This window comes from Microtus pennsylvanicus, chromosome 18, assembly GCF_037038515.1.
Source record: "Microtus pennsylvanicus isolate mMicPen1 chromosome 18, mMicPen1.hap1, whole genome shotgun sequence".
NCBI classification, from domain to species: domain Eukaryota; kingdom Metazoa; phylum Chordata; class Mammalia; order Rodentia; family Cricetidae; genus Microtus; species Microtus pennsylvanicus.
This window is the reverse complement of record NC_134596.1, coordinates 12,396,835-12,423,484: the sequence shown is the minus strand read 5'-3', so window position 1 is coordinate 12,423,484 and position 26,650 is coordinate 12,396,835. Positions and strand designations below refer to the sequence as shown.

The 26,650-nt window shown below is 48.0% G+C and overlaps 1 protein-coding gene across 6 annotated transcripts in view; it reads right to left on the bottom strand.

The window, feature by feature from the left end:
* Positions 1–25,127, bottom strand: part of Gabra5 (gamma-aminobutyric acid type A receptor subunit alpha5) — an 85,171-nt gene extending 60,044 nt beyond the window's left edge. The window contains exons 1-6 of one of the 6 annotated variants that reach the window (XM_075953123.1): positions 24,813–24,948; positions 23,585–23,644; positions 23,063–23,222; positions 6,376–6,497; positions 4,728–4,795; positions 4,402–4,622 (exon numbers count right to left, since the gene is read on the bottom strand). In XM_075953123.1, the coding sequence (XP_075809238.1) occupies positions 4,402–4,622; positions 4,728–4,795; positions 6,376–6,497; positions 23,063–23,148 (497 nt within the window). In that variant the 5' untranslated portion in view covers positions 23,149–23,222; positions 23,585–23,644; positions 24,813–24,948. The other 5 variants (XM_075953122.1, XM_075953124.1, XM_075953125.1 and 2 more) reach the window with 5 other exon arrangements.
* Positions 25,128–26,650: the final 1,523 nt, after the last annotated feature.

Genomic DNA, 26,650 nt, shown 5'->3' with positions numbered 1-26,650 from the left:
AAGTGAAACAAATAACGAGAAATATTCATAAGGATGCAAGGGAAGATGAACTCCTAGTAGCTGCCAGTCAGGATGCAAATCTGCGAGGCCACAGTGGAAATCAGGGGGAGGCTCCTCAGGGAACTGAAAACAGCCCGCAAATCCAAGGAACTCTAAGTCAGCACACCCTGTGCCTTCATTGACATCATGCTTCCTGAAGTACTACTCACAACGCCCAAGATAGGGCGCCAGTCTAGACGCCCACCAACAGATAAATGGGTCAAAGGAAAACATGGTATAGCTACACATTGTGGTTTCATTCATTCATCAAGAAGAATGAAATTATGTCATTTGCAAAAATATTGAATGAAAGACAATCTCGTTAAATACAGTTAGTTGAGTTTCCCTGAATTAGAAAGACAAAGACCAAAAATACATAAAAAAAAAAAGAAAGACAAAGACCATGTGTGTCCATCCATTCCTGTGGGTAATAATATAGTTTGTTATTCGAAGTGGAACTATAAGGGAGAAAGAAGGGCTCTGAAAGGGAAGGTGGGGAGGGGAACAAGAAAGGGCAATTAGGTGTGGGAGAGAGACAGAATTATCACAAGTTGTCTTTGTATGCTGGATTTGTGAGTATGCTGCCCTCTAGTGGGCATTGGGCTGATGTGCATAGTTAGTATAACCCGGTACTCAGCAAAATGAGTCTTAGACCTAATATTCTTACTGTATTAGGAGAGATTTAAAAAAAAAAGACAGTGTTGGAGTGCATAAAATCAAAATGCATCATATTCTAGTGTGAAAATGCTCCCTCAGTCAGGGGGAATGAAAGATACCGTCAACTCAGAACACTTTTAATTGATAGTAGTACGTTTTCTGAAATATAATCTAAAAAAGTTGTAAGTTTTATAATGTATCTTTGGGTTTCTTGTTTGTTTCATTGTTTGGCACTGGGAATGGAGTCTGGGGTCTCATACGTGCTAAACTCACAATCTACCCCTGAGCCACACTCCCGGCCAAAAGTGACATCTTTTGAAGACAGTGGGGCATGTCAGTGGCTCTGTTTAGACCTACTAGAGCTGCTGGTGACGCTCATCTCTAGAGCGTGGGAAGAACGGCCCATTGGAGCAATCCTAAAAGGTTTTCAGGCCCAGCACCGACAATTAGCTTCAGGTAAGAGCCTCAGGTGACAGTCATTTAGGGAGCTGGCATCAACAACGGCCAGAAAGATTTCCAGTTTGCTCCGCATGGTGGGAATTGTAATAAACACCCTACCCAAGTGCAAGCTCTTCTTTGGTTTAGATAGGGGTTTACTGCAGTGGGGGAGCGACATTGTCAGACAATGGCTCCCGTGTTGAAACACTTCTATGTCTGCCTTGGGCTAGAAAGGGTACCACGCGGATGCTAGCCTTCACCACACAGTCAGGCTTCATCTTTTGAATTAGATACATCTTCCAGAAGAGCAGGGACAGAATTTTACCTGAACAAGGTACTCATCTGTGCATCTCTTCTCCGGTTTGATGCCACGAGCAATATCACCACGCACAGGCCTGTACAGATGCCGAGACCGTGTTTCTCACGACCTCGTCAGTGTGGCTGTCACCAAGGAACTACTGCACCCAGGGAAACGAAGCCGCTGGTTTTATATGGTGTGCAAGCTGTCTAACTGTCCCTGCAACAGACGCCTGCAAAATATCAGTTTACAAAGAGAAAGAGGACTTTGGGCTCCTCGTTTTGGAAATCGCAGTAATGACCTGTTGGCCCCATCGTTTGTTTCGAGTTTTGGCAAGACAGACATAAGGACAGGACTTCATGGCAGAGTCACACCATGCCTCTCATGTTAGAAAGCCAAAGTGAAGAAAAGGAAGGCTGTCGCTCTGACTTGAAAACTAGGTCACTCTCTTAAAGGTTCCATCTGTTGCCAATATTGCTGCTTAGAGATTAAAGCCTTTAGCATGCTGGCCATGGAGGGACATTCAAGATCCACACTACAGTGCCAGGTTGATGAATGTCCTCAGTACTGCACAGAAGAGCTGTCCCCCCGAATGCCCATGACGGATGGGCACCAGGTCCTCCTTTGTCAGTGTGTAACCTGTGCAGTGACAATAATTTCTACTGTCATTTCACTGTTTGTTAAATCAGCAAAAGATGGCTGGTTTTTTGTCAACTTGGCACCGTCTTAACTGAGAAAATACCTCCGTAAGAGTATTTTGTATGCAAGTCTGTGGAGTACTGTCTTGATCTGTGATTGACATAGGAGGGCCCCTCCCCCCCACTGCGGGGATGCCATCCCGGGAGGTAGTCAGCGGTCAAGAAAGCAAACTGAGAAGGAGATAGAGAGTCAGTCAGTGAGCCTGAAACAGTTCCTGCCTCTGGGTTCTCGTCTTGAGTCCCTGCCCTGCCCTTCCTCAGTGATGAACGGCCACATGGAAGTATAAGCTGAAATAAACCCTTTCCTCCCCCGCCCGTCCCCCCCCCCCCCCGCTTTGCTTTCTGTCATGGTGTTTATAATCACAGTCACAGACAGCTACGTGGGGCTGCTTTAGCACACTAAGATGCACAGCAATCTTGAGGACTATTCCACTTCTCAGATCGTGTAGGCTGAGAGAAAGAAAACTCATTATCAACTTCGCAGCTCATTACCAGGCTCGCTCTGCATAAACAACCGCTCCTGACTGCCAGGAGTCGCTCTGGCTCACATCCCTCTCACCCTTCCTTCTGGGCATGGCACTATGAAGACGATTCTAATAGGACTCCTAGACGCAGTGAGGATGCGGCTGTGCAAGCACGATACATCGAGCAAGGGTACAGCTGAAACCGGGGCTGGCTCTCGGACGACTCTGTGACCCTGAGGTGATTACCAAATTCCTCAGAGCCGCGCTTGCTCTGAGCATTAAATGGGAAGGTGTCACCGGCCGCCTGCCCAGCAAAACTCTTTGAGGACAGAATCATTTGATGCTCGTGCCCTAAAGATGACTCTCAGTGAGCACTTCCATACCTCGTCTGGTCTCCCCGTCCATAGCGTGGCGTGGTGACTGCACTCATCCCATAGGAAGTGTGCACCCGAGTGCGGCGGCACACTGCTCCAAGTAAAGTTGCACGGTGTATTATGTGTGGCTCACATTTTGGACCTAAGTAGCTTCTTGGAGATGAGAATCCCAGACCATAATCTAGAGGGACGGTGGATAACGTTGTTCTATGAAAAAGTCAATCCCACAATGGCCTCATTCAATCCTTCAACGTTAGGTGCCTCCAGCATGTTCCTAGCTCAGTCTCTGTCTTGACCCTTTTCTCTGTTGTCCTGAGTTCCATGTAGACTCTCTCTTTTCTGTAGGACTCAGTCTCAACCGCACTGCTGTTTCTCAACTTCTCCGTAGCCTTCCCCTACGGCCTTCCCGTTGAGACACACTCACTCTTATAGCTGTGTTCATTTACGGGCACAGTTTTGAGGCCAGTGTGAGGCAAAGTGAAAGGGTGGGCAGAAGACGAAATACCAAGGTATGTGCCAGTGTCTTGCTCACTACCACACTGCTACAAGACAAGTCTTCCTGTCAGTGACATGCACGACCCCGTGCCCCTGTGTCCCTGGGGGCTTATAGTTCTAAACACAGCCTCTGAATGTGACAATAGCTACATTATTTTCTAATACGATTTTGTATTGAAATTATTTTTATACAAAAAAATATGAACTAAATTCTACAGATACCGAGGTGAGTGTGTGTGTGTGTGTGTGTGAGGAATGCAGTCATAATTTTGTTTCCTATAACTTTAAAAGCATTTCCTGAACCCCAGTGATACTCACCATGGATACCGAAAAGCTATGAAGGACTCTTGCTCATTGGTCAATTCATTAATTACCTGAAGTGTATGGATCATTCAGAGTTAAGAGTGGCAAATGCCATTCTGAATTGCAACGGTTAAAACTTATTCTTAGTATTTAAATCTTATCAAAATATAAGAAATGGGTTTCCAAACCTTGAAAAAGCTGTACAATTGCAACCAAAATGGGTTCATTTTAGGCTCTTCAGTTGGTATAAAAGGCAATTTCCCTCTTTCGTTATCGGAAACACTACTTCAGAGGATGCTCTTGAGCATGTACCAGGAATAAAAGGAGTACAAATGCCGATGTCTGGAGACCTCACCGGCTCAGGGAAACAATCTGAACAAGCCTTAGCGTCTGCACTTCTCCAAGCACAAGCGCTCGCCGTGGGATGCACCACAGCACACACACGTGTGCCTCCACACACCTCCATGTACCAGCACACGCTGTGTGGTGCACCGGAGTATACACTCACACACATGTGCCCCGCACACATGTGCAGCCTTCAAATCACCTGCATACCCATGAGGCACCAAGCCTGGTGCAGGTATGTTAGTCACCAGCCAAGCTGGCCAGCCCCCCAGTGCTGCCCAGTTGCTCACCGCATGGTGTAGAGTAGCGTGCCGTCATCCTCCAGCCGCAGCAGCTTGTTGGGCGTGGTCATGTTGTGTGCGATGGACTTCTTCCCGTTGTGGAAGAACGTGTCTGGCGTCCAGATCTTGCTGGCAAGGAGGTTGTTGAGAGGCAGGCGTTGCATGGGCCCCTTGAACCGCAGCCTCTCATCTTTCCAGCTTTGCCGAAAGAACACATCTATGGTATATTCCTAATACAGAAGACGGCATCAGGGTGGCATCTCAGTAGGAGAGGCCCCTTAACATGGTCGATTCGCTGTGGGAACTGTCTGTGTTGACCAGGCTTTAGTACCTACCATTTCCGTGTCGGACACTGGACCGAAGCTGGTAACATAGATGTCTGTTCGCACCTGCGTGATTCGCTCTGAAACACAGACATAGGTTGCTCTGCGCTGCCTCACTGTGAGCCTCCTCTACGCTGTGCTGATGTTCTCAGTGCGGTACTCAACTCCATCCTGTATAGCTGGTGTGTTTATGTGCTTTGTGAACCTGGAATACTTGAAAAAATACTCAATGGGCTGGGCTGTTCCACACTAAAAATCAAATAAGAGTCCCCATCGTGTTAGGGAAATGGTTTGGGTCTCATGGTACCCCTCCTCCTTGGGGTGAAGGTCTTCTGTAGATGTGGACTGGGATGCCAGGTCTTGAGTAGTGACACTCTTAAACCTGGCGCCATAAGGCCAGCCTGCTGTGGGTACCGATCGGAAGCACTGGGTGTACTCAGGGAAGGAGCGATGAGCAGAGCTTGGGTGCATGCCAACACAAGTACAGACTGGAAAAAAAAAAACCGCTCCTCCTTGTATGGCATTGTGAATTGTTAGAAACCCCCATCACAGGGTCCTACTGTACTTACTAAAGTGATGGGGTATACAGAAGTATCAAAACGGTCAATAATACTTGGACAGGGGCTCCTGGTTTTTTTTTTCCCCCTGGGTCATGAGCAGAATCTACATTGGGAATGTACCACCACCCACACTTAACCACTTCCAGCTGCCTAATGGCATGCGGGGCTCCGACAGTTCCCCAACTCTCCTGCTGAGGTGCTATTCCACTGTGTGGTGTATATTTACCATGTCAGGTAGTGTGATTTTAGCGCCTGCCTTCTGGATCAGATACAAGCCCTACTGTGCCCTCTGCGCCGGAGCGGCCTGTTAGGCTCTCTGCTGAATGCAAGAGTGACACAGCTCAGCCGTCATCTGTGCTTGGTCCCTCTGAGGGTGCACAGAGAGATGGGACTGTTGGGCACTGAGCCCGATAATGTCTTTCCCTGGGGTAGAGGGATGACGCCAGGCCTATGGGGACTCTTCTTGCACTAAAGACTATGAATGCAGATCTGTGCTTTTTCCGTGAATCTTTATTAATGACACAGACATGAGAGAAGTCATTTCTCTTCAAGTGTGCAGCTGCCCAAGGGTCTAAACTGCACGGATTTGATGTATAGGAACCAAGGCAACAGATAGAGCGTTTGGAAGAGACCTCCACTGGGGTTCCCCTTTCGATAAGCGGGGGCATTTTAAATACTTTAACTATGAATTCAGTGACGAATCAGTCTTCCACTATGCAAAGGCACAGAGAGAACCTTTGGTGGGCAGTGAAATTCTGATAACCATTTGCAGGAAAGTGAGTGAGAGCCATTTTGGTTACTTCCTAACACACGGTGTGCTCAGCTTTAACAGCACCTAAGAACTTGGTTCCCTTCTAAGGAACCAGAATGAGCTGTCCGATTATCTGGAAAGCAAGAAGTCTTCAGCAATGTGATAAGGAAACCACTTCCCTCCAGCCCCACTGGAAAATAACACAGGACAAAAGATAGCTAAGTATTCCACTCCATATCCTGGTCAAGTAGTTCTCTCCGGAACTGTCTGAATTTCACTCAGCGTGTGATTACAGCTGAGGGTGCTTTCACCCTTGATCTTCCCAGGCCATAGCTGGAGGCACACTCACCTCCCAGCCCAGGGCGCAGTCTGTTGTCGTAGCCATCCAAAAGCCCGTCCAAGATCCTGGTGAATATCGTGATGTTGTCATTGGTCTCGTCTCGGACAGAACTGGTTGGCATTTGTGAGAAACTTTCAAAGAGAAAAACAAAAGAGAGAAAGTTCCAATTGCTTCTTATAAATATTTCTTTTTCAAGACAGGCACACAGTACTCCTATGGCGTCTGACCTTGGAGGACTGGGATCTAATAAATAGGCCTGCCACTCTGCCTTGGCTGGCCACTAGGTTCCCTTCATCTGGAATATTCTTCCTTCTGCTCTAGGTGAAATGGTTGTCAACCTGACATCAAACTTCAGGTTCTACACTCTTTTTGAGGATCTGGAAGTTCTTGTTTCTTTTCTGAAGGCTGGGCTGCTCTTACAGAATGTAGCCCTCAACATTAATCTCTGTACCTGGACTAGCAGGACCATGAAATCACAGGGAATTTCAGAGCTTTATGTAAATCAGAAAAAAAAAACCCTGAATCTCAAAGTCAGCAGTGAGAACAGGGAGGCTGAAAAATTTTAACCCAAGGAAGGTGTGGTGGCACAAACTTTCAATCCCAGCAGTCAGGAGTTAGAGACAAGTAGAACTCTGTGAGTAAAGAGCAGCCTGGTCTACATAGTGAGGTCCAGACAAACTAAAGCTACATAGTGAGACCCTATCTCAAAAAGAAAAAAAAAAGAAATTGTACCTAAGTTAGGAGACAAGAACCATTACTGGCAGACTGGCCAACAGGAAATGAACAAGAATATTCTGGTTTTATTCAATGGCGGGGAGTTTTTTAGATTCCAAAAGTTAGTGGAGCTGAAGCTGAAAGCCAGAATCGACCTACTTAAATGTGATCAATAAAAGCAATTATTCCCAAGAAGTTGGTGCGCTAGACACACAGCAATTCTGACCTCAGCATATACCCTGAGAAAACCAAGACTGTCTCTAACAGTTGCCCGGAAGACAATAACGCGTCTGGAGACCACAGATCCTCCTCCATTTCCTTCGGGTGATTCCAGGGGTGCAGTCAGCACTTGGCATACAAACTGGTCTGGGCTTCACAGACTCAAGGCGCATTATTGGATGACATTCAGTACTCTTGGCACACTGCAAAGAAAAGCGCATGATTCCTGTCCCTTCCCTGGGAAGTCTGGCTGTGGGATGCTGTGGGAAACTGCAGAAGCACTTCATGCCATTGCTAAAATCAGCGTTGCCATCTCTCCGTGAGAGGATGAGGCCAGACTGTGCATGCTCTTTCCCCCCTCAGCTCTTGAAAAGCATGCCCTTTCATTGATCGCATCTAAGCAGATCAACCCATCACTGGCCCCAAAGAGAGTCCACTTTGAATAAGCATGACATTCACGTGATCTAATTTTCACATCACCGTTTAAATGCATACAGCTGAAAGTTCTCACAACCTAAAATTCAGTCCTGTTAGGACAGAGGCTATGGATGTACTTATCTCTCTTCTTTAGTATTTTAAAATTTCGGGTGCCCCTTATTTCTAGCACCCATAATAATTTTCGGAAGAAACAAGGGAGCTGCTCCCCACTCCCGGTAGGTAGTAGCTGGGTGGAAAGACTTGAAACATCTGAGCTGCATAAGATGAATTCTGTACTCTAGGCTTGCTTGGCTGTCTAGTAACTAGGCACAAAATATCTGGTCTCACAGTCTCCTCAAGACATTCAGTGATTGTCCATCTGGTTATCCAATTTTAGGCAATGTCCAGCTGCCTAATGTTAAGAGGGCCTCACTATCTCTTCAATTTAACAATTAAGGTGTGAGAATATTCAACAGTAGGTGGTGTGGGAGGGCCTTCTGTCTATGTGTTGCTTTTATTGGTTGATGAATAAAGAATTGACTTGGCCCATAGCATGGGAGGATGAAGGCGGAGTCAGAGAGGAGGCATGGAGCCACTGGAGACAGACGCTGGGAACTTTTGCCGCTAAGCCACAGCCACGTTGCCATATACAGATTAATAGAGATATGAGTTTAGCCAGAAATACACTTAAGCTATCGGCCAAACAGCATTGCAAATAATACAGTTTCTGTGTGATTATTCTGTGGCTGTGCCGCCAGGACCAACAAGCAGCCCCCTCCTACAACAAGTAGGAAAAAAAATAATACTTTCATATATGAGTCCATTTCCCACTACTTAAAGTACCCAAGGTCAACTTCATTCAAAAGTCTTAACATACAAACATCATGAACAGGCCATTCAGAATTTATAAACTATTTATTACTCGGGAGATAGTATTTCTGAGCACCCACACAGTGTATGTTGCCTGCCAACTAGCCATTTAGTAGCTGTCTTCATGACCAGCAGAACTGCCACATCATTGTCAAGTACAATGTCAAGGAAAGCTTATTTTAGTTAATAAATGGCCCTGAAGTACAAGGGTAATGATGTTGGCAATTTCATTACAGTGTAGTGTTAAAACCTTTCGATTTTATTATTGTTGCTCTTGATCTCTCAGTACGCCTAATTTATAGGCTGAACTTTACCACAGGTGTGCGCTATAGAAATTTTTGTTTTTTTTTTTACAGATACTGGACTTGACACTACCCTAAATTTTAGGCACCCACCAGGGGTTTGGGATATATCCCCACAATTAAGGGGCAATAATTTCATGTTTCAAGGGCTTTCTATGTTGATCCATTATCAATTATAAAATGTTATTCAATCACATTGGGTAGAAACATACCTGGCCATCAAGAGAAAAAGATTTGGTGACGTCACTGGCTATTTTCATGACAGCATGCCACTATATCGCTCCTCTCTCTCTCTCTCTCTCTCTCTCTCTCTCTCTCTCTCTCTCTCTCTCTCTCTCTCTCCATATGCCCGCTGTTTCATTGTTTTGGGCAACTGGTGTGCCTCTTGGATCTGAATCTGACTTTACCCCAACCCAAGTTGTCCCCAAGGCAAGGGATAGATGCAATGTTTATGAATTCCAGAGCTGTTTCCGTTTATTGGACATATACTTAATTATTTTTATTTTATGTGCATAGGAGTTTCGCCTGCATGCACATCTGTGAAACAGGTACATGACTGGAGAACGCAGAGGCCCAAAGATGGTATTAGAGTTTATGAAACTGGAATTACGGATGGTTGGGAACACTATGTGGAACTGAACCAAGGTCCTCTGGAAGAGCAGTCAATGCTCTTAGCTTCCAAGTCGTCTCTCAGAATAGACACTATTTTTATCATATATTTTAAAATATCTTTCACTTGTCCATAATGACACTTTCCTTAGAAAAATTTCAGAACTTCCCTGTCCTGCTATAATTGCCTCCTGTATCAATTTCTGGACCTTCATGTAGCAGCATTCAGGGGTGGGAGGTGGAGGGTGTCTGAAATATTTTTTTTGTGTTGTATTAAATGGTCATGTGCCAGGAGTAGAAAAGAGACTTTAAGAAAAAAATCCACAGAAATGCCTCTTAGGGCAGAAGCAGGGTTTACACTGCTGCTGTTGTTAGGGGGATTTTGTGTCTTTGTTTTCCATAACGAACCCCAGAATGAATGACCTGTAATTCGTGGCTGTGCCATGTCCTGTCCTAACAGTGCTGAGGGCTATGTAAGTTCCACTTGCTCCCCTGGCACAGTGACTCCTTCACCCACAGATATCTGGGGTCTTGCTTAGGCCCCCGCCAAGCCGCAAGATCTTAGTCATGAAGAAACCCTAGTTTGGACCAACCAACAGTTGGGGAAAGGAAAACAGTGGGGACATACTGGGATCTGTGTTCAGTGGGAGACAGGGTGACCGGAGCCTCAGGTGGGGTCACCGCATCTTCCCCAGGCAGGCCTGACCACCATCCATATTAACCCTGCTGAGTGTAGGCCAAGGGGTCTGCTCACTCTTAGCACAATTGTGAGTGAGCTCCTGCTTCAGGGGTCAGAAAAGATCTTTGAAGGAGTGGACTTTTGTGAGGCGAAGCTAAATCTGTTATCACTGACAAGCACCTTGGGCATAAAGGAAGTGGCTTTAAGTGTTGGTGACTTACTCTGATTATAACTGAAGATTAATCCAATCCAATTATAAGGTTAAAATAGCTACCTTCTCTTAAAACATGAAGGTTTCCTATTGGGTTTTCAATATTGCTTATGAAAATGTACTATGCTTATCCGATGCTCCAGGCCTACCACTTTTGCATTTACTGTTTCTTCTAGAAAAGGGATTCTTAAGACAACAGAGATGCCCTTCAATACGGAACCCCAAATCTGTGGGCGCTCAGATCCCTTTTGCAATAGCTGTGGGTGTGCATAGCATCTCCACACAGCCTCCCGCCTACTTTAACCACCGCTAGCCCAGTGTGACCTGATGATTATTAAAGCATACTACTTAGAGAAAAACACACAGAAAAAAAGTCTGCACATACTCGGCTACAGAGAAGTCAATTTTTCCAAGATTTTTAATCCAAACCAGAAAATGTGTGGTCAACTTTACAGATGCTTGAATCTGCGGGTATGTTGGTCCAGCTGTATAAAACCAACCTAACCTGTTCTAAAAGTCACTACCTTTTGCATTCTCTAGCCCAGTTTATATGGAAGGCGTGAGGATGTGACCCAGCCACTCGGCTAATTTTGTTTTGAAGAATAAAGGACACGATGAGCCCCATTTTCCAGCCTGATGACAGTCATAGATACAGAGCCTGCAGGACAGTCAGGGACACTGGTAGGTACTGCAAAGTACCGAATGTCCCCGAAATCCCTGTCATGGCGGTCCAACTTCTAATTTCAAGAAAGTGAGTTTAGGAACCGGCATCTTAAAAAATCTGACCCACTGAGAAGCTGGCTTTCCAGATAGTCTTAAAGAGAAATAAACTGTGAACACCTTCAGCCAGTGAAGGGGTCTCTCCCACTCTCTGTTGTCCCATTTCTGGCCTTTCCAAGGTGTTAGCTTCTTCTCGATTTCTGGTTCTTGGAGACTCGGGTTTAACTGACCTCAGATAGAATAAGACACAGTATTTGTGGAGGCTGAGTCCTACCTGCTGATCTCCCTGTGCGGTCCTGGTAGAAAGAGGGCATTCTAAGGATAAGCTGGAGATAGATGGGCTAGCGTAGGGTAGGTGCTCCAGTCTCCAGTAGCGTCTAAGACTTTAAATGCTCCTCGGGGAATCTCAGGGATGGGATCCAGTGACCAGTGTCTGAACCTATGCCAGGTACTGTGGGGGCGAACTGGGGTCACATAGAAGGCAGCGTTGACCCTGACATCTATCTAGACATGAGATGCTTTAGTACTGGAGAATTTCAAAAGTGCACAGCCGGGGTAGGACCGTAGTGTCACTTCACAAAGCATGGCGTGACAGGAACACAAGGGACAGAGAGAGCATGGCTCTAGCCAGGTTTGGGATGGAAGAAAATAGACCTGAATTTTTGAGATTGAAGATTGACTCAATCCAATAAAAGGGGCACGGGAGAGAACTACGAACAGTGGTTCCAAAGAAGCAACTGGTATTTGAAGAAAGAATGCGAGACCTCCGGAAAAAGTCAGCATGAGGGCTGCACTGCTCCTCAGTAACAGAGCACTGCAAGGGCCAGGCGCTGGGTGACGGAGCACTCACTGTAAGGGCCAGGCACTGGGTGAGGGAGCACTCACTGCAAGGGCCAGGCGCTGGGTGACGGAGCACTCACTGTAAGGGCCAGGCACTGGGTGAGGGAGCACTCACTGCAAGGGCCAGGCGCTGGGTGACGGAGCACTCACTGTAAGGGCCAGGCACTGGGTGAGGGAGCACTCACTGTAAGGGCCAGGCACTGGGTGACGGAGCACTCACTGTAAGGGCCAGGTGATGGGTGACGGAGCACTCACTGCAAGGGCCAGGTGATGTGTGACGGAGCACTCACTGTAAGGGCCAGGTGATGTGTGACGGAGCACTCACTGCAAGGGCCAGGCACTGGGTGAGGGAGCACTCACTGTAAGGGCCAGGCACTGGGTGACGGAGCACCGTGAGGACCAGGCACTGGTGATGAAGCATTCACTGCAAGGGTTAGGCACTGGATGACGGAGCACTGTGAGGACCAGGCACTGGATGACAGAGCACTCACTGTAAGGGCCAGGCACTGGGTGAGGGAGCACTCACTGCAAGGGCCAGGCACTGGGTGACAGAGCACTCACTGCAAGGGCCAGGCACTGGATGACGGAGCACTCACTGCAAGGACCAGGCACTGGGTGACGGAGCACCGTGAGGACCAGGCACTGGTGATGAAGCATTCACTGCAAGGGTTAGGCACTGGATGACGGAGCACTGTGAGGACCAGGCACTGGATGACGGAGCACTCACTGCAAGGGCCAGGCACTGGGTGATGGAGCACTCACTGCAAGGGCCAGGCACTGGATGATGGAGCACTCACTGCAAGGGCCAGGCACTGGGATAGAGCACTACCAGGGACCTAGCTCTGGGTTTAATCATCAACACCACAAAAGTTTTAAAAATTCAAAATGGTAACGTACACCTGAGAAGACAGTCACAAACAAAACCACAAAAGACTTTTGATGCCACGCTATACTTTTAAAAGCTTCTTGAAGATAATGGTAACTTGATGTCTCTTTTGACAAGGCCCTTGGATTCTTAGGAATCATGGACTTGGAAGAGGCAAGATGTGAGAATAGACAGGCCAGTGACTAAGGAGCAAACAGTGGAGCTAAGAGGTGGGTCACCTGAGAGTCATTAGCTGGTTGTAGTTCTTTTGAATTTCTTTTATAAAATGAGGTCTCACACTATGGGGCACAAGTTGGCCTTGACCTCCTGGCCCAAAGCAGGTTGTTTGTTTGTTATGTTTTTTGCTGCAGACTCCCAGCTAGCTGGCATTTCTGCCATGTCCAGTTTGTTAGAATTTCTGAATGAGGCTGAAGGGAAATAAGGGGTGTAAAATCAAGGATGGGAAATTGAGAGGAAGCCACCTTCAGAGCGACCATAACCCACCCAGCAGGAACTCTAGAACGGCCGCAGAATGCAGTCATGATCTCCCATGGCTTTAGGCTCTGTGTGCAGAAATTTCATCAAGCACTGACCGAGAATGTGAGAAAAACATAGACACACACACACACACACACACACACACACACACACACACACACACAAATTTATTCTGTCATTTCCCCTACGGGGAAAGAGTATTATCACCATTTATACTGTGTGTAATCTGGAAACAATGTAGCATAGCAGGGTGTACACAGGTCAGATGCAAATACCGTTTCATATAAAGGACTGGGAAACCCAGAGGAGCTTCTGGAACCGGCTGCTTAGGGACAATGAACTCTGGAAAGGGAGTTGGCTAAGAGTTACTTTCTTAACGAGACCTAGAAGAATCATGTGTGTGCATGAGTTGGTGCGTGCATGCTCATGCGTGGGTGAAGAATTTTAAAGGATTTTACATCAGTATAACTTTGCTCTTTTACTATTAACACATCCAGATTGCAATATCTATTAAGAATTTTGTTCACGTTAAGTGACCCTGGTGAGGTTCCTCTACTATGGTGTTTTAAAGAGGAGAACGGCTCACCAGCCTTGGAAATGTCATTTGAACATTGTCCTAGCACAGATGGTATTGGAGAAGACATACTGGTAGATTTCTGTGTGGTTAATGTGTATGCTTGCAGTAATAATCACATGTGGTTTACATGGGATGGCTCAGTATCTATACCTCCAGGCAGTATGGATGTGAAGGTCTTTTTTAATTTTCCCAGGACTGACTTTGGTGTCGGTGTCCCTACCTTCTAAAACCGCTTTCCTTCCTTGGACTTTGAGTACTGCTAAGAACCGCGTCTTCTCTTTGCTTGCTCAGGTCCTTCTATAACTAAATGAACATCACTGCTCACTGATGTTTTCCTCGCTTGTCCACTGTTTATGACGTTAGTTATCTTCTAAATAACAACAAGGCACACCATAGCTATGGTTTGGTTCCCACTGGAGAGCACTCCTATCTCAAGGAGGGACTGTGAACTTGGAGTACATTTCATAAAACTAAAGCCCTAGCCAGGAAGTACTGTGCCAGAGATTTTCGGTTTTCCTCGTGCCCTCAGGCCTTCCCAGTATTGCCCTTCAGTTGCCCGGATCAAAGCTATCTTCCTCACCACTCTGCCTGCAGGTTCTCTGTGTCCTTGGCACTGCTGCCTGGCTCGGACTCCAAAGCTTATCACTGTGCCACCACAGGCCACAGCACCTATGCGTTACCCTGGCCCATTGTCCCTTTTTCTTAGAAAATTCACTGGGAACGCTGCATCCATTAGAACCCCACCCCACCCACACTCCACGCACACATACACACCTCCCTTCCCTTCTCTTGCAGCTGCTTCTGTCTGTCTCCTGCCAGCTATAGCCCAGGGAGCTCTCTTTGTAAAAGGCCAGGAGTAAACTCTGAATCGCCGGATCCAGGAGTTAAGACCAGCTGTTCAACTTCATGGACCCAGTAGCTACACTGAGCCAAGACAACTGCATCCCCTTTCCTACAGAGCTCTCTCCTCTTGGCCTCTAAAAGACTCTTTTCTTTAGGTTCTGGCTGCTGGATGCATTCTTGCTTACTCAATTGTTTTGAAGACAGGGTTATGCTGCGTAGCTGGAAGCTCAGATCTTCTCGCTTTAACCTCTAAGTGCTGCTGTGTCCGGCTATGCTCTTCTGTTTCTTCCTCTCCTCTGCCCCTTTCAGTTTTGTCCCTACTCTTCCCCTCCTAAGCTAATAGTCCCATAACGTCCAAGGGCACAATCGATGCGCCTCTTCCCACCCTTCCCATGCTCAGCTTCTGTCTGTTCTCATGCCCAGCAGCTTTTAAATCATGATGCAGCCCAGCTCTTCTCTGGACTCCAGCCCCATGTTCAAAGGCCTGCCCAGCTACTTGGAGAGGGCGTGGTTTCTCCAAGGGCTTACAAAGCCATAGCTACACACACGCACACACACACACACACACGCACGCACGCACGCATCTTCTTCTGCTCTCTTCCCCAACTCATTGATAAGAGGAAGAGTGGATGGTGTATCCTTAACCATTCATCTTCCCTTCACGCGTACGCCATCCCATCAATACATCTCACTGATCAAAACACAGCCTTCTTCCTACAAACGCTTACCCCAGACCTCGCTCCACTCTACTCAGTCCGCACTCACAGTGGGTGCGACACGGAGGTCATGCCATCACTTCCTCTAAACAGGAATGTGCTCGCTCAAGGCTCCTCAGTGAGGTCACCTGGTACAGCCGTCTCTAGTCTCAGATACCCAGCTGGCTCCAGTAGGAGGGTCACATGGCACCAGAAGGTAAAACTGGAGAAGGCTGGAGCTCAGTTGGTAGAGGGCTTGTCCAGCCTGCACAGAGACATGGGTTCGCAGCCTAGGGCTGCGCACTTCAGGCATGGTGACACACACCGTAATCTCCCAAGTCGGAGGATCAGGAGTGCAAGTCTGTTCTTGGTTTCACAGCCAGTTTATGACTAACCTGGGATATATGAGATCCTTTCTCAAAAAAATAAAATAAATAAAATAAAAAACAATGACAAACACATAATAAGAAACTCCACTCCGCTCTTTGGCCCACAGACACCCTCACAGTAAAGTTATCCGACTCTCTAGATCCTCCAGATCTAATCCAGTCCTCTCCCTTATATAGTGTGACTGTGCGTCCTGTGGACCCGTACCTCTGATGCCAGGCTAGCCGCTGGGCGTTCCCAGTCTCCTCAGGGGACCGCTGCTGTGGTACCCTGTACTCATCACCGTTTCCCACACGGGCTTGGTCTTCTCCACCATTATGCTGTTCCTAATCCCTCCCCCACTTCCTCCAGTCCTGCAGTCTCAGTTCCTTCCTGCGCCTGTACTGTCATCCATCCGAATAACTCTTTCAGTAGTCGGCATGACATCGCCATGGCTGGTTTGTTACCTGTCTTTTCACATCTGGACACACCCTCACGGAAGCCCGGTTCCATTCCGGCTCTTGAGTAACCAGCAAAGATGGCCGCCACCGTACTCAAGCAAGCAAGACTGCATGGGTATGACCCCAAATGTGATCTTCATTGTACGCAGGCTTTGCCCCGGCACACGGATTATCCTCTGGACCCCCCAAACCCCATGAATAGAGTGTCTTAATGCACAGACACACACCTGGATCGGCTAAAGCATTTTGCACAGGGTTGATGAATGTATCAGTCATGTGATGATGAATCAATTATTAATCCCAGGTACGAGATTCAGAGACTGAGCTGCAGGCTGGCTAAGGAACTTCTGACCTCAGAGGATAAGTCAAAAGAGAGATAAAAGATGGACCCGCCATCCAAAAGACTAGCGATCTTTGGATAGAACCAAACTGGGTGTGAACTGATGGGTCAATTCGTTTTTAAGCCGAAAACCACTGGCTTATGTTTTGCTAATGTTTCAGTTCTATCTGTTTTTGAAACAGCTCTGAAACAGGGCGACATTGGAGCTTTTCTGTTCCTTCCCTGTGGTCCTTCACTGTGCATTAGGCTCCAGAAACCTCACATCATAGTGGGTTTGGCCTGGGCTGCTCAGGAGTGGCCCAATTTATCTTCTAGACTAGGATGCTCTTTTGTTTCTAACACATAGGTTCCCTGTCCTGCTGTCTTCTTTTCTGTGGTTCCTTTGTAAAGGGAACAGTAGCCATCTGTAAGGCAAGAGGTGATTCTACCGCTTTTATCCTGAAACACTGGGCACGATTTCCCAAGTTCTAAAGCCTTGGCTCTTCTTATGCACCCCGTGAGGACTCAGTGAAAATTAAACACCCTGTTTTAACAGCAGCTTTCTGAAAATTCGGGCAATGCACCCCATAGGCCTCTTGGTAAATCTTGTTGCTATGGCAGTGAGATAAGATATCTTTTTGCTTTTAATTACAATACTTCCCTTTGAATTCCATACCAATTAAAATGTGTGTTTTGTGCCACTGACTCTTCATAAAAACCCAAGTACCCCAAATCTCCCCCTTCCTTGATCCCCGCTAGTGACTCACGCTGGCACTTGGGGACAGCCTGCTTAGAAGAGCCATGCTCCATGCCGTCCCTCTGAGCGCTGCTCACTGAGCACTGGCGTGTCGAATGTCTGGGAACATAGTCTCTCTATATCTTTTAAAATAACATTAGAGACAGCTCCATCACCCTGCCGAGACGCGAACCCTCTGTCCTATGCGGGACCACCATCCTCATCTAAGCTGTTCCTCTCTGCAGTCTCCATACAGAACCATCAGATCGACCCTGCCCCTGCTAACTGCTTTGGCTGCACTCTGCCGTGCTTTTCCAGCTATTCTATGGACCGTGTGTCCTGGGCCTCAGGAACCTGCATCTCTGGAGAGGGACGCACTTGTTATCTAAGGGTATTCAAGACAACTTCCCGCCTCAGGAGACATGGCGAGTGCAGGCAAGATCCAGACATGCTCACTGCTGCAGCGAGGAGAGGCATCTATCCTAGCGTGTTGGAAAGGAGGATGAAAAGATTCCTCTTTATGGAACCAAAGGCCAGGCTGTCACATGTATTCACAGGGAAAGAAAAGACCTTTCTTCATGTTTGTAACGACCCCGCTTTTCACTGTCAATTAAAAATATCGTTTTCCAACAGAGGAATCTTAGATGGCTGAAAGACACTTAAGGAAATGCTCAACATCCTTAGTCATCAGAGAAATGCAAATCAAAACAATGCTCAGATTCCATCTTACACCTGTAAGAATGGCCAAGATCAAAAACACTGATGACAACTTATGCTGGAGAGGTTGTGGGGTAAAGGGAACACTTCTGCCTTGCTGGTGGGAATGCAAGCTGGTACAACCCCTTTGGATGTCAGTGTGGCGATTTCTCAGAAAATTAAAAAACAATATTCCTTGAGACCCAGTAATACCACTTTTGGGTATATATCCAAAGGATGCTCAATTGTACCACAAGGACATGTGCTCAAGTATGTTCATAGCAGCATTGTTTGTCATACAGAACCTGGAAATAACCTAAATGCCCCTTGACTGAAGAATAGATAAGGAAGATGTGGTTCATTTACACAGCAGAAAAAAGATAACAACATCTTGAAATTTGCAGGCAAATGGATGGAGCTAGAAGTCATCATTTTGAGTGAGGTAACCCAGACACAGAAAGACAATTATCACATGTACTCACTCATAAGTGGTTTTTAAACATAAAGCAAAGAAAGCCAGCCCACAAATCACAATCCCAGAGAACTTTGACAACAATGAGGACCCTAAGAGAGACATACACAGATCCAATCTACATGGGAAGTAGAAAAAGACAAGATCTCCTGAGTAAATTGGGAGTATGGGGACCTTGGGAGAGGGCCAAACCAGGATGGGAGCAGAGGATTTATTAAAAATCAATTTAACATATCATTTCCAACATCTGTTTGAATTGAAGCTCCCACGTAAAAATTTAAGACATATTTCCCCTTGCTCTAAACAAATCTCTATGTCGATACCAGTAAATGAATGAAATCTGACATTACCATACCGAACTGAAAAATCTTCAAATGTGTTTTGAAACTGTTACTAGCCTGTCAAGTCTAACAAAGTATGGTTTTTTAAATGCTGACAAATTAATTCCAGTTTAAACTTAATGTGATATACTTGGGCAGCACTTTGATCCCGTCCTGTTTCAGTACTAATTGTCTACAGTGTGTAATTTAGACAACCGGTTTCATTAAAATAACTGGAATGGCTTAAATAGCTTCACGCGTCTGACTGGGTCGGGGCAGCAGCTGACTAAAGGCCCTGGCTTCGTTCTATGCTTGACTCACGCCCTGTTTTGTAACTCATAACCGATAGTAAAATTACAAAACGATTGAAAATGAGCTACCGGTGACTAAATTTAGAAAGACACGTGGAGAAAGACAAATAGTCCTCATGATATTTCCAAAGCAGGTTCTCGTTAACGGCCTTATGTAATCACCAAATACACTTTCCTCCTCGCACGTATATCCTCTGTCGCCGAACGCACGGAGTTTTACAAATGTGACGTGTCTGCTTGCACTAGTACAGAACCGTCCGTGGTGCCTCTCTCCTCATTCTCCCCTGCCTGCTTCTGCATAGATCTCCTCACCCCTGCCAGCTCACAAGTCTCCTGGGCGAATTTAGGAGCATCGGTAATTCTCTGATCCGAGTCACAATCCAACTAAGATCTTTACAACTTCCCCTTTCAACCGCCTTTGAACCTTAATCACAGAAATCCCTTCTTTGGTGGGAGGAGGAGGTAAGGAGATTGTATTCAAACCATTCCCTTCCCCGGTCTCAGAGTGCGGAAAACTCTTCCAAAGCCCCAAATGCATGCTCCATTCCATGTTAAAACACCGAAGCATCTCGATTGCTTTGACAGATTGCAAACTCCCAGTTAGAGAAAGGAGCACAGAAGAGAAGTGAGCAGAAGGGCACAGGGCAGCGCAGTGTGGGGGGTCCCAGCAGGTGTAGGCTGAGTAGATACTCAGCCACCCCACCTTGCCAGCGGCAGGATGGGGCTAATGACACCGACCTCAGGATTGGCTGAAAACACTGGGGAAGTGGGTGCTTTGCCTTGTAGTACTTATTAGCCTGTCAAGATGTAAAGTCGGGGAAACTTTACGGAACTGGTAGGGTTTCAACACAATGGTTCTGACATAGAATTAATCTGTAAGTCAGCAGAACCTCGTCTGAGAAGGAGTAAGTGGAGCTTGATATGTCTTCCAGTGTGTTCTGGGTACGCCATGTGCTGCTTGCCCACTCCCCCACCCCATCTAAAGAAGCCCAGCATTCGCTCACAGCCCCTGCTGTGTATGTCCACTCCCAGGGGTGTGTAAGACATCACTCACGGCCCCTGCTGTGTATGTCCACTCCCATGGGGGTGTAAGACATCACTCACGGCCCCTGCTGTGTATGTCCACTCCCAGGGGTGTGTAAGACATCACTCACGGCCCCTACTGTGTATGTCCACTCCCAGGGGTGTGTAAGACATCACTCACGGCCCCTGCTGTGTATGTCCACTCCCAGGGGTGTGTAAGACATCACTCACGGCCCCTGCTGTGTATGTCCACTCCCAGGGGTGTGTAAGACATCACTCACGGACCCTGCTGTGTATGTCCACTCCCATGGGGGTGTATAAAACACCACTCACAGGGATATCTTCTCATGGAAACAAGTTCAAATGCTTCAACTTACAAACCAAGCATGTTCTACACAAGAGAATGGATACCTGGAAGATCAGGAGTAATGTAAATGCCCCCAGGTTGGGATGTAGCTACTGGCGGCCCATTCATACACTGCTACACTACCTGTCCATTTTGAAATCACATAGCCAAAAGAATTTGCAAGAGCAGAAGCTTAGGGCCAAAGACTAACAAAGAGTTGAACGTCCAGTGTGACCCTAGACACACACAAATATGCACAGGGCAAGCAGTGTTAGGAACCAAAATGGGAAGAGTGATGACATGGGATCTGGGAATTTAGGGCACCCTTTTTAAAATAAACCTAGCTGCATCTCACGTAGTTTTTGCAGTTTGTAGGTATTATTTTATGGTAGACTATAAAACAATTAAAACCGTCATATCTAAAAATTAATATCATCTCCAACAGTTAGTGTTTCTGAAAAAATTGAGGGGTAGTCTCAGACTTAATCTGCATTTCCTTCCGGAGACTTATAAGCCCATCTATAATTCACAGAAGACCTTAGCAAGCCACAGAATTAAATAAGAAACTAGCTACACACATACACATACCTTCCTACTTCTGTCTTGCATCTACCAGAGAGAGTGATAGCTTCCTGCCTGATTTGATTCATAATCGTAACTATTGTGCCAAATCCTATAAACTTATGTTCCCAATATAGCACAGCACAGCATGGGCAGAAGTTCTAAGATATCACTCAGTAATGCATAGAACATCAGAAAAATAAGCCAGCTATTTCAACGTATGAATTTGCACGGGTGCATGTTAGTTGGGATTTCATTCACACGCACCTTCCATTCAGCAGACACGCAATTTATAGGATTTCACAAAGAACTTGCAAAGGAAAAATCTCTCCCACAGTAGATGGAAAATCAAAGGGCTGGAGGGGTGGGGGGAGTAGGTTTTGTCAGTATGAGCAAGGCAAGAATGTCATCCAGTAAATACGGACTACCACATCTTTCCTGGTGTGTCTTTTGACTCATGGCAAGTACAACCTGTTAGACAGAGTGTGTGTCGCTCGGTTTAAGAAGCAAAATCGCTAAACATTTGACCCGTAAAAACGGATTCCAGAGCGCATTCTGCATGTGTGTAAATCGTAAACAGACAGCGGATGCAGAGGACTGGGCAATAGCCTGCAAAGACACCACTTTTCCTGGCAAGTAAGGATGCCATTGCTGAAGAATGACGTTTCCTGCCTGTGTTCTGGACACTCTCTGCTCTTCTATCCCCTCCCGTTTGAGCAGAGGAAGAGAGAGGGAGAACAAAAAGAGATGGCAAGAGGAAAGAGACAGAGACACAATTAGAAATGTAGAGGGGACAGAGGTAGAGATGAGAACGAGCGAGATGAGAGATGGACAGGAGGAAACAAGAGGAGGAGAGGAGAAGAGAGGAGGGATGAGAGGACCAATTAAGACTTCCTCGGATGCTGGGAATACATCTTATCTTACCCTGGCCACAAGTGTGAGCCCTCATTGAAATTTTTTTTCCCAGTAGAGTGGGCCTGTGAAACGCCCCCCCCCCGCCCCCGCCGCCAAGCAGCTTGTACCCTCTAGCAGTACTAATGGAAACGGATGGTTGTGAGCGGCGGTCCTTCTAACTAGCTCAAGTGCTCCCTTGGGAATGCACAGTGGTAAACAGGAAACCAAGCAGCACGCGCTGTCCAATGGGACCACTTCAACTGGCAATCCTTTTGATTAGCCAGGACAATTTAGGGCAGGGAGGGACATAGGAGAGAAGAAGAACACTGACTGCCTCCTAATGGCTTGCTTTTTTTTTTTTTTTTTTTTTTTTTTTTTGGTTTTTCGAGACAGGGTTTCTCTGTGGTTTTGGAGCCTGTCCTGGAACTAGCTCTGTAGACCAGGCTGGTCTCGAACTCACAGAGATCCGCCTGCCTCTGCCTCCCGAGTGCTGGGATTAAAGGCGTGCGCCACCACCGCCCAGCATGGCTTGCATTTGGAACACTGAGTATTACTAGTATGCTAGGGAAAGGCTAGTGTTGGGACAGAGACACCAACGGCCCAAATGAAGAGACCAGCGGAAACGGCATCGCCAGCGTCTCGGAGGTGAGCCAGGTGTAGTCTCTGTGATTTCTGCGCTTGGCTCAGCCAAGGCTATTTTGGATCTCTTTCCATGCCACATGCACAGCATCAGCCTGGCTTTAAAAAAACAAAAAAGCAAAATCAGCAGCCTAATGGCCACGAGGAGGGAATCAGTGTGTTACACACTTGTCTAACAGCAGCAGACGTCCTTAACGCCCATGAACTTCTGAATCTCTTCCAACCTGAGCGGGAGGAAACAGCTTCCCTCAAGCCGTCTTCTGCTTCCGCTTGCAAAAACCTCTTTTCTCCGGTCTAACTCATCTCAGAGACCCTGCACCAGGAGCAGCGTTGTTCGGAAAGAAAGCATGGGTCAGGACACATTCAGCACAACTGAACGATGGATGCAGGATTGCAGAGGTGGCAAGCCAAGACAGTCCTGCCCTATGCTACAGGGGCTCACAATGGCCCAGGACCCCAAGACCATACAATGAAATCACAGGGGAGAACTTACCCAAAGTGACTGGATAAGGCCATGGAAACACAGAAGACGAGGAGGGTTTTGGTCATGATAAATCTAGACACCATGCCATCGTCCATTCCCAGTACGAATAATAGTTGGAGCAGATGAATTTGGAAGAAAAACTGTTCTTTCCTCCAACTTGATCTTGAAGCTGAAAACACACAAAGGGGAAACGCACATGAACACGGACGTCCCTGCCACTCCAGTGGGTCCCAGCATGCCGCTGCCACAGAGACGCTGACAAAGCCTGGAACCTGGTCCTTGTCACCAGCAGACTGGGCCGGCGGTTTGTACCACTTTTCCGTGGGCAGCAAGACAGTGTGAAAAGGTGACAGTAGAGGTTTTTGCTTCAGTTTTACAGAATGCACAGTCGATAGACTCGTTGCATCCCTCAAATACTGTTGTACTTTTTTTTTAAGCACGGTCTAAATGACCCAATTATTAACATAGGGCTCAAAGTTATTTGGCAACTGCATTTTGTATCTATCAAATCTACAAGTGAGATAAATTTACCTTTCTGAAATATTTGTCACACGTTCAAAGCCAGCAAGCTGATTCTTGTTCTGCAAGGTGCTGAAAGTGTGTGGGAAGAGGGGGAAAGGCATACGTCAGAAACACATCTTCTAGAGGAGCGCCACAGTAGACCTGTCTGTGAGGGTCGGACTTTCTGGCTTGGCATCTTGCCCCAGGACTGTATGACTTAGAATCATGACACTTGGCAAATATCTCTCTGTTCTTATCTGGGCTCTGGTTAGTGCAGTGGAAATCCAAGCAAGCACTGCTCCCGGGCCAGCAACAACCTTAGAGAAGGCACATCTATCTCAGCATGCGCATAACGTAAATAGGTGCTCAACATACACCATCAAGCCAGAGTTCCAAAAGAAACATCTTTCCAGGGAGACCCCCTAAAGTCCAGAACTAGAAAGCACACAACAGGTACTTCCATCTCGGAGGAGAAGGCCCTCTGAGCCTCCAGTCAAGAACAGAAAAGGCTGACAGGCTGTGGTCGCCTGGGCGCATCCTGGGGCTCGGGAGTCTAGGCGGCGAGCACGCGGCGCCGCATGCAGGAAACCCAGGCGAGCCTTCTGCCGCCCCTCAGCCTTCGACTTCCCGATCCCCACTGCTAGGCTGCTCTCCCAGGCGCACCCCCACCCCATCGCGGTGCGAGCTCACCAGGGCTGGCGCACAGCGCAGGTGGGCGAGGGGGTAGCACTGCGGAGCCGCAGCCTCCGCCACCCCGCACCTGCCGCTCCGCAGCGCCGCCGGACACCTCCAGTGGATCGGCCCTCGGGCTGGCGCCTAGCCCTCCGGACCTCCTTAGCCCCGGACAGGGTCGGCTGAGCGCTCGCCAGGCAGCGCCTTCCTCCTCTGCTGCGCGCGGTGCAGTGGCGGCGCAGCCAGAGCCGGCCTCGAGCAGCCCGCGCGACAGGCGCGCGACACCAAGTGGGGCCCGCGCCCACCGCGCGCCCCTGCTCCCGGGCGGGAGCGGCTTTAAGAGGCGGGAGAGCTCGGCGAGCGCGGCAGGTAGCGGCTACCCGGTGTCCACCCTGAACCTCGAGGGGCTGCGCCCGGAGCCCCGTCCAGCCGCGCCACCGGGTCCCCTGCCCTGCCCTCCGTGCCTGTGGCCTCCGCAGTCTCCGGGCAAAGTTTGCGCTGTGGGCTCGCCAGCGCCCAGCTGCTCTGCGATCGTCCCGGTCCCGAGCCCAGGGCGCCGGCCACCTTGGTCGCCTCTGCTCCTTACCCTGCGCGCGGGCCCCGGCTGATGAGCCGTCGGCGAGGGCGCATCCTGCTTCTCCGCCGCCCGCTGTCCCTGCGGCGGGCGCGGCAGGCCAGTGCGGAATCACCGCCCCATGCTGCCGGCGCGAACTCGCCCTGAGCTCGGCGCCGAGGGGACCCGGAGCCCCGCGCTCCCGCCGCCGCCCTGCGGCTCTGCTCCACGCCGCGCCCGAGGCCGCGCGCTGCCCCGCTGCAGATTCCCCAGCGCCCCCGGCGGACTCGCGCTCGCTCTCACCTCTCCAGAGCGCCACATGTCGTGTCTGGGTTTGGGGAACGTCCCTTTGCCGAGGTGCCCGGTAGAGGCCGCCAGACTCTCACCAAATGCCCGGCCCCCACTAAGCTTAGGGGGAGGGCATGGGGGCCGCTGTTTTGGGGGATGAACCATGTTTCTGCTGAAGTTTCTTGTGGGCCTTAGAAGCCCACAAGGTTTTGTTCCCCTCTGGAATAAATAACCACTGGTCACCTTTTAGGCGGGAGGGGGGTACGGCTGTGTGAACTGACAGCGGCGTCTGTAATCTAGGCGGATGTTAGGCCTGCTTATGTCAGGTAGGGTAGCCAGCATCTCCTATTCTTCCTCAGTCCTCAGTAGCCCCCTTGGGTTTGTTTACCCAGCCATTCTTTTTGGGGAAGAAACGGACATAATAGCACCCTTTTTATTTAATTCACCGAGAGTAATTCATTCACTGCTGGATCTGGTAAGGAAACCTTTTCACAACAGCAGGACATGTTTAGGGTTTTGCTGAAGACTTGTTCCCCGATAAACTAGGGGATGGTAAATACAGAGGCATATTATGGGGTCGTAGATCTAAAAGTAGGTCACAGGCGGGGAAAGGCTTTCAGGTGACCCTCTGCGGCCAGGAAGGAAGGCATTGCCTTCTCAGCAGAGACACGGGCTTGATTAACATGATTGGTGTCTGCCCAATGTCGGTAGCACAGTTTCCGCAAGGCACGGACAGCCCATACTAACCACCTCTGGGCAGAAGGAGACCCTTTCAAACATTACGAAAGGCGAATGCCAAGGCAGCTCTCCCCTTGGCGGCAGCGTGTTTCCCCTGGAGGTGAGCAAGGGCTTTTAATGCTTGCTGAGCTGTGCAGTAACTCTGAGTTCAATCCTCTACACTGTGTAATCGCCACCTGACTGGCATATGCATGTAATTCCAGAACCCAAGAGTAAGAAGCAGAAGACTAAGGTTGTTCTTCACTACACCGAGGGTCTCAGGACAGCCTGGGAAACATGAGACGCTGCCTTTTAAAAATTAAAGACCAGAAAAAGACTGAGAGTAAAGCCCCGGGGTTTGTTCCCATGCCCCATAGTTTGTGGACACAGAGTAGTGACTTCTAAGAGGGATAAGGAGAAGCAGCAAATCTCTCTGCTGGAACCTTCAGTAGTAGTGCTGAGCATAAGACTCTCCCCCAATCTCCAGTTATGTTAGAGAGGTCACTGTTCAAATCTGAGCTACCTGATGGCACTTTTATACATTACAGAAATTCTGGGTTTCCCCAAGCCAGAAACTGTAAAATTATTTCAGAAACAGTATGTTATGCCTCTCCATGTGTGTAATTAGTTACCTTGACTGTTACCCACGAGCTTGAATAACTCTGGCGCAAGAGGCTCTTTATGAAATAGAAGCAAGATGCTCCTTCTAGTGGCTTTTTCTAACATGGATAAATTGAACACAGCGTTTTCTCCATTTGTTGAGTTCTTGGAAGATGTGTCACTACGATAAAGTCTCTTGAGAATTCTGTGGTTAAGATTCTGAATGTCCCCGGAAGGCTCGGGTTGCAGAGTTCTGGTCAGTGAGA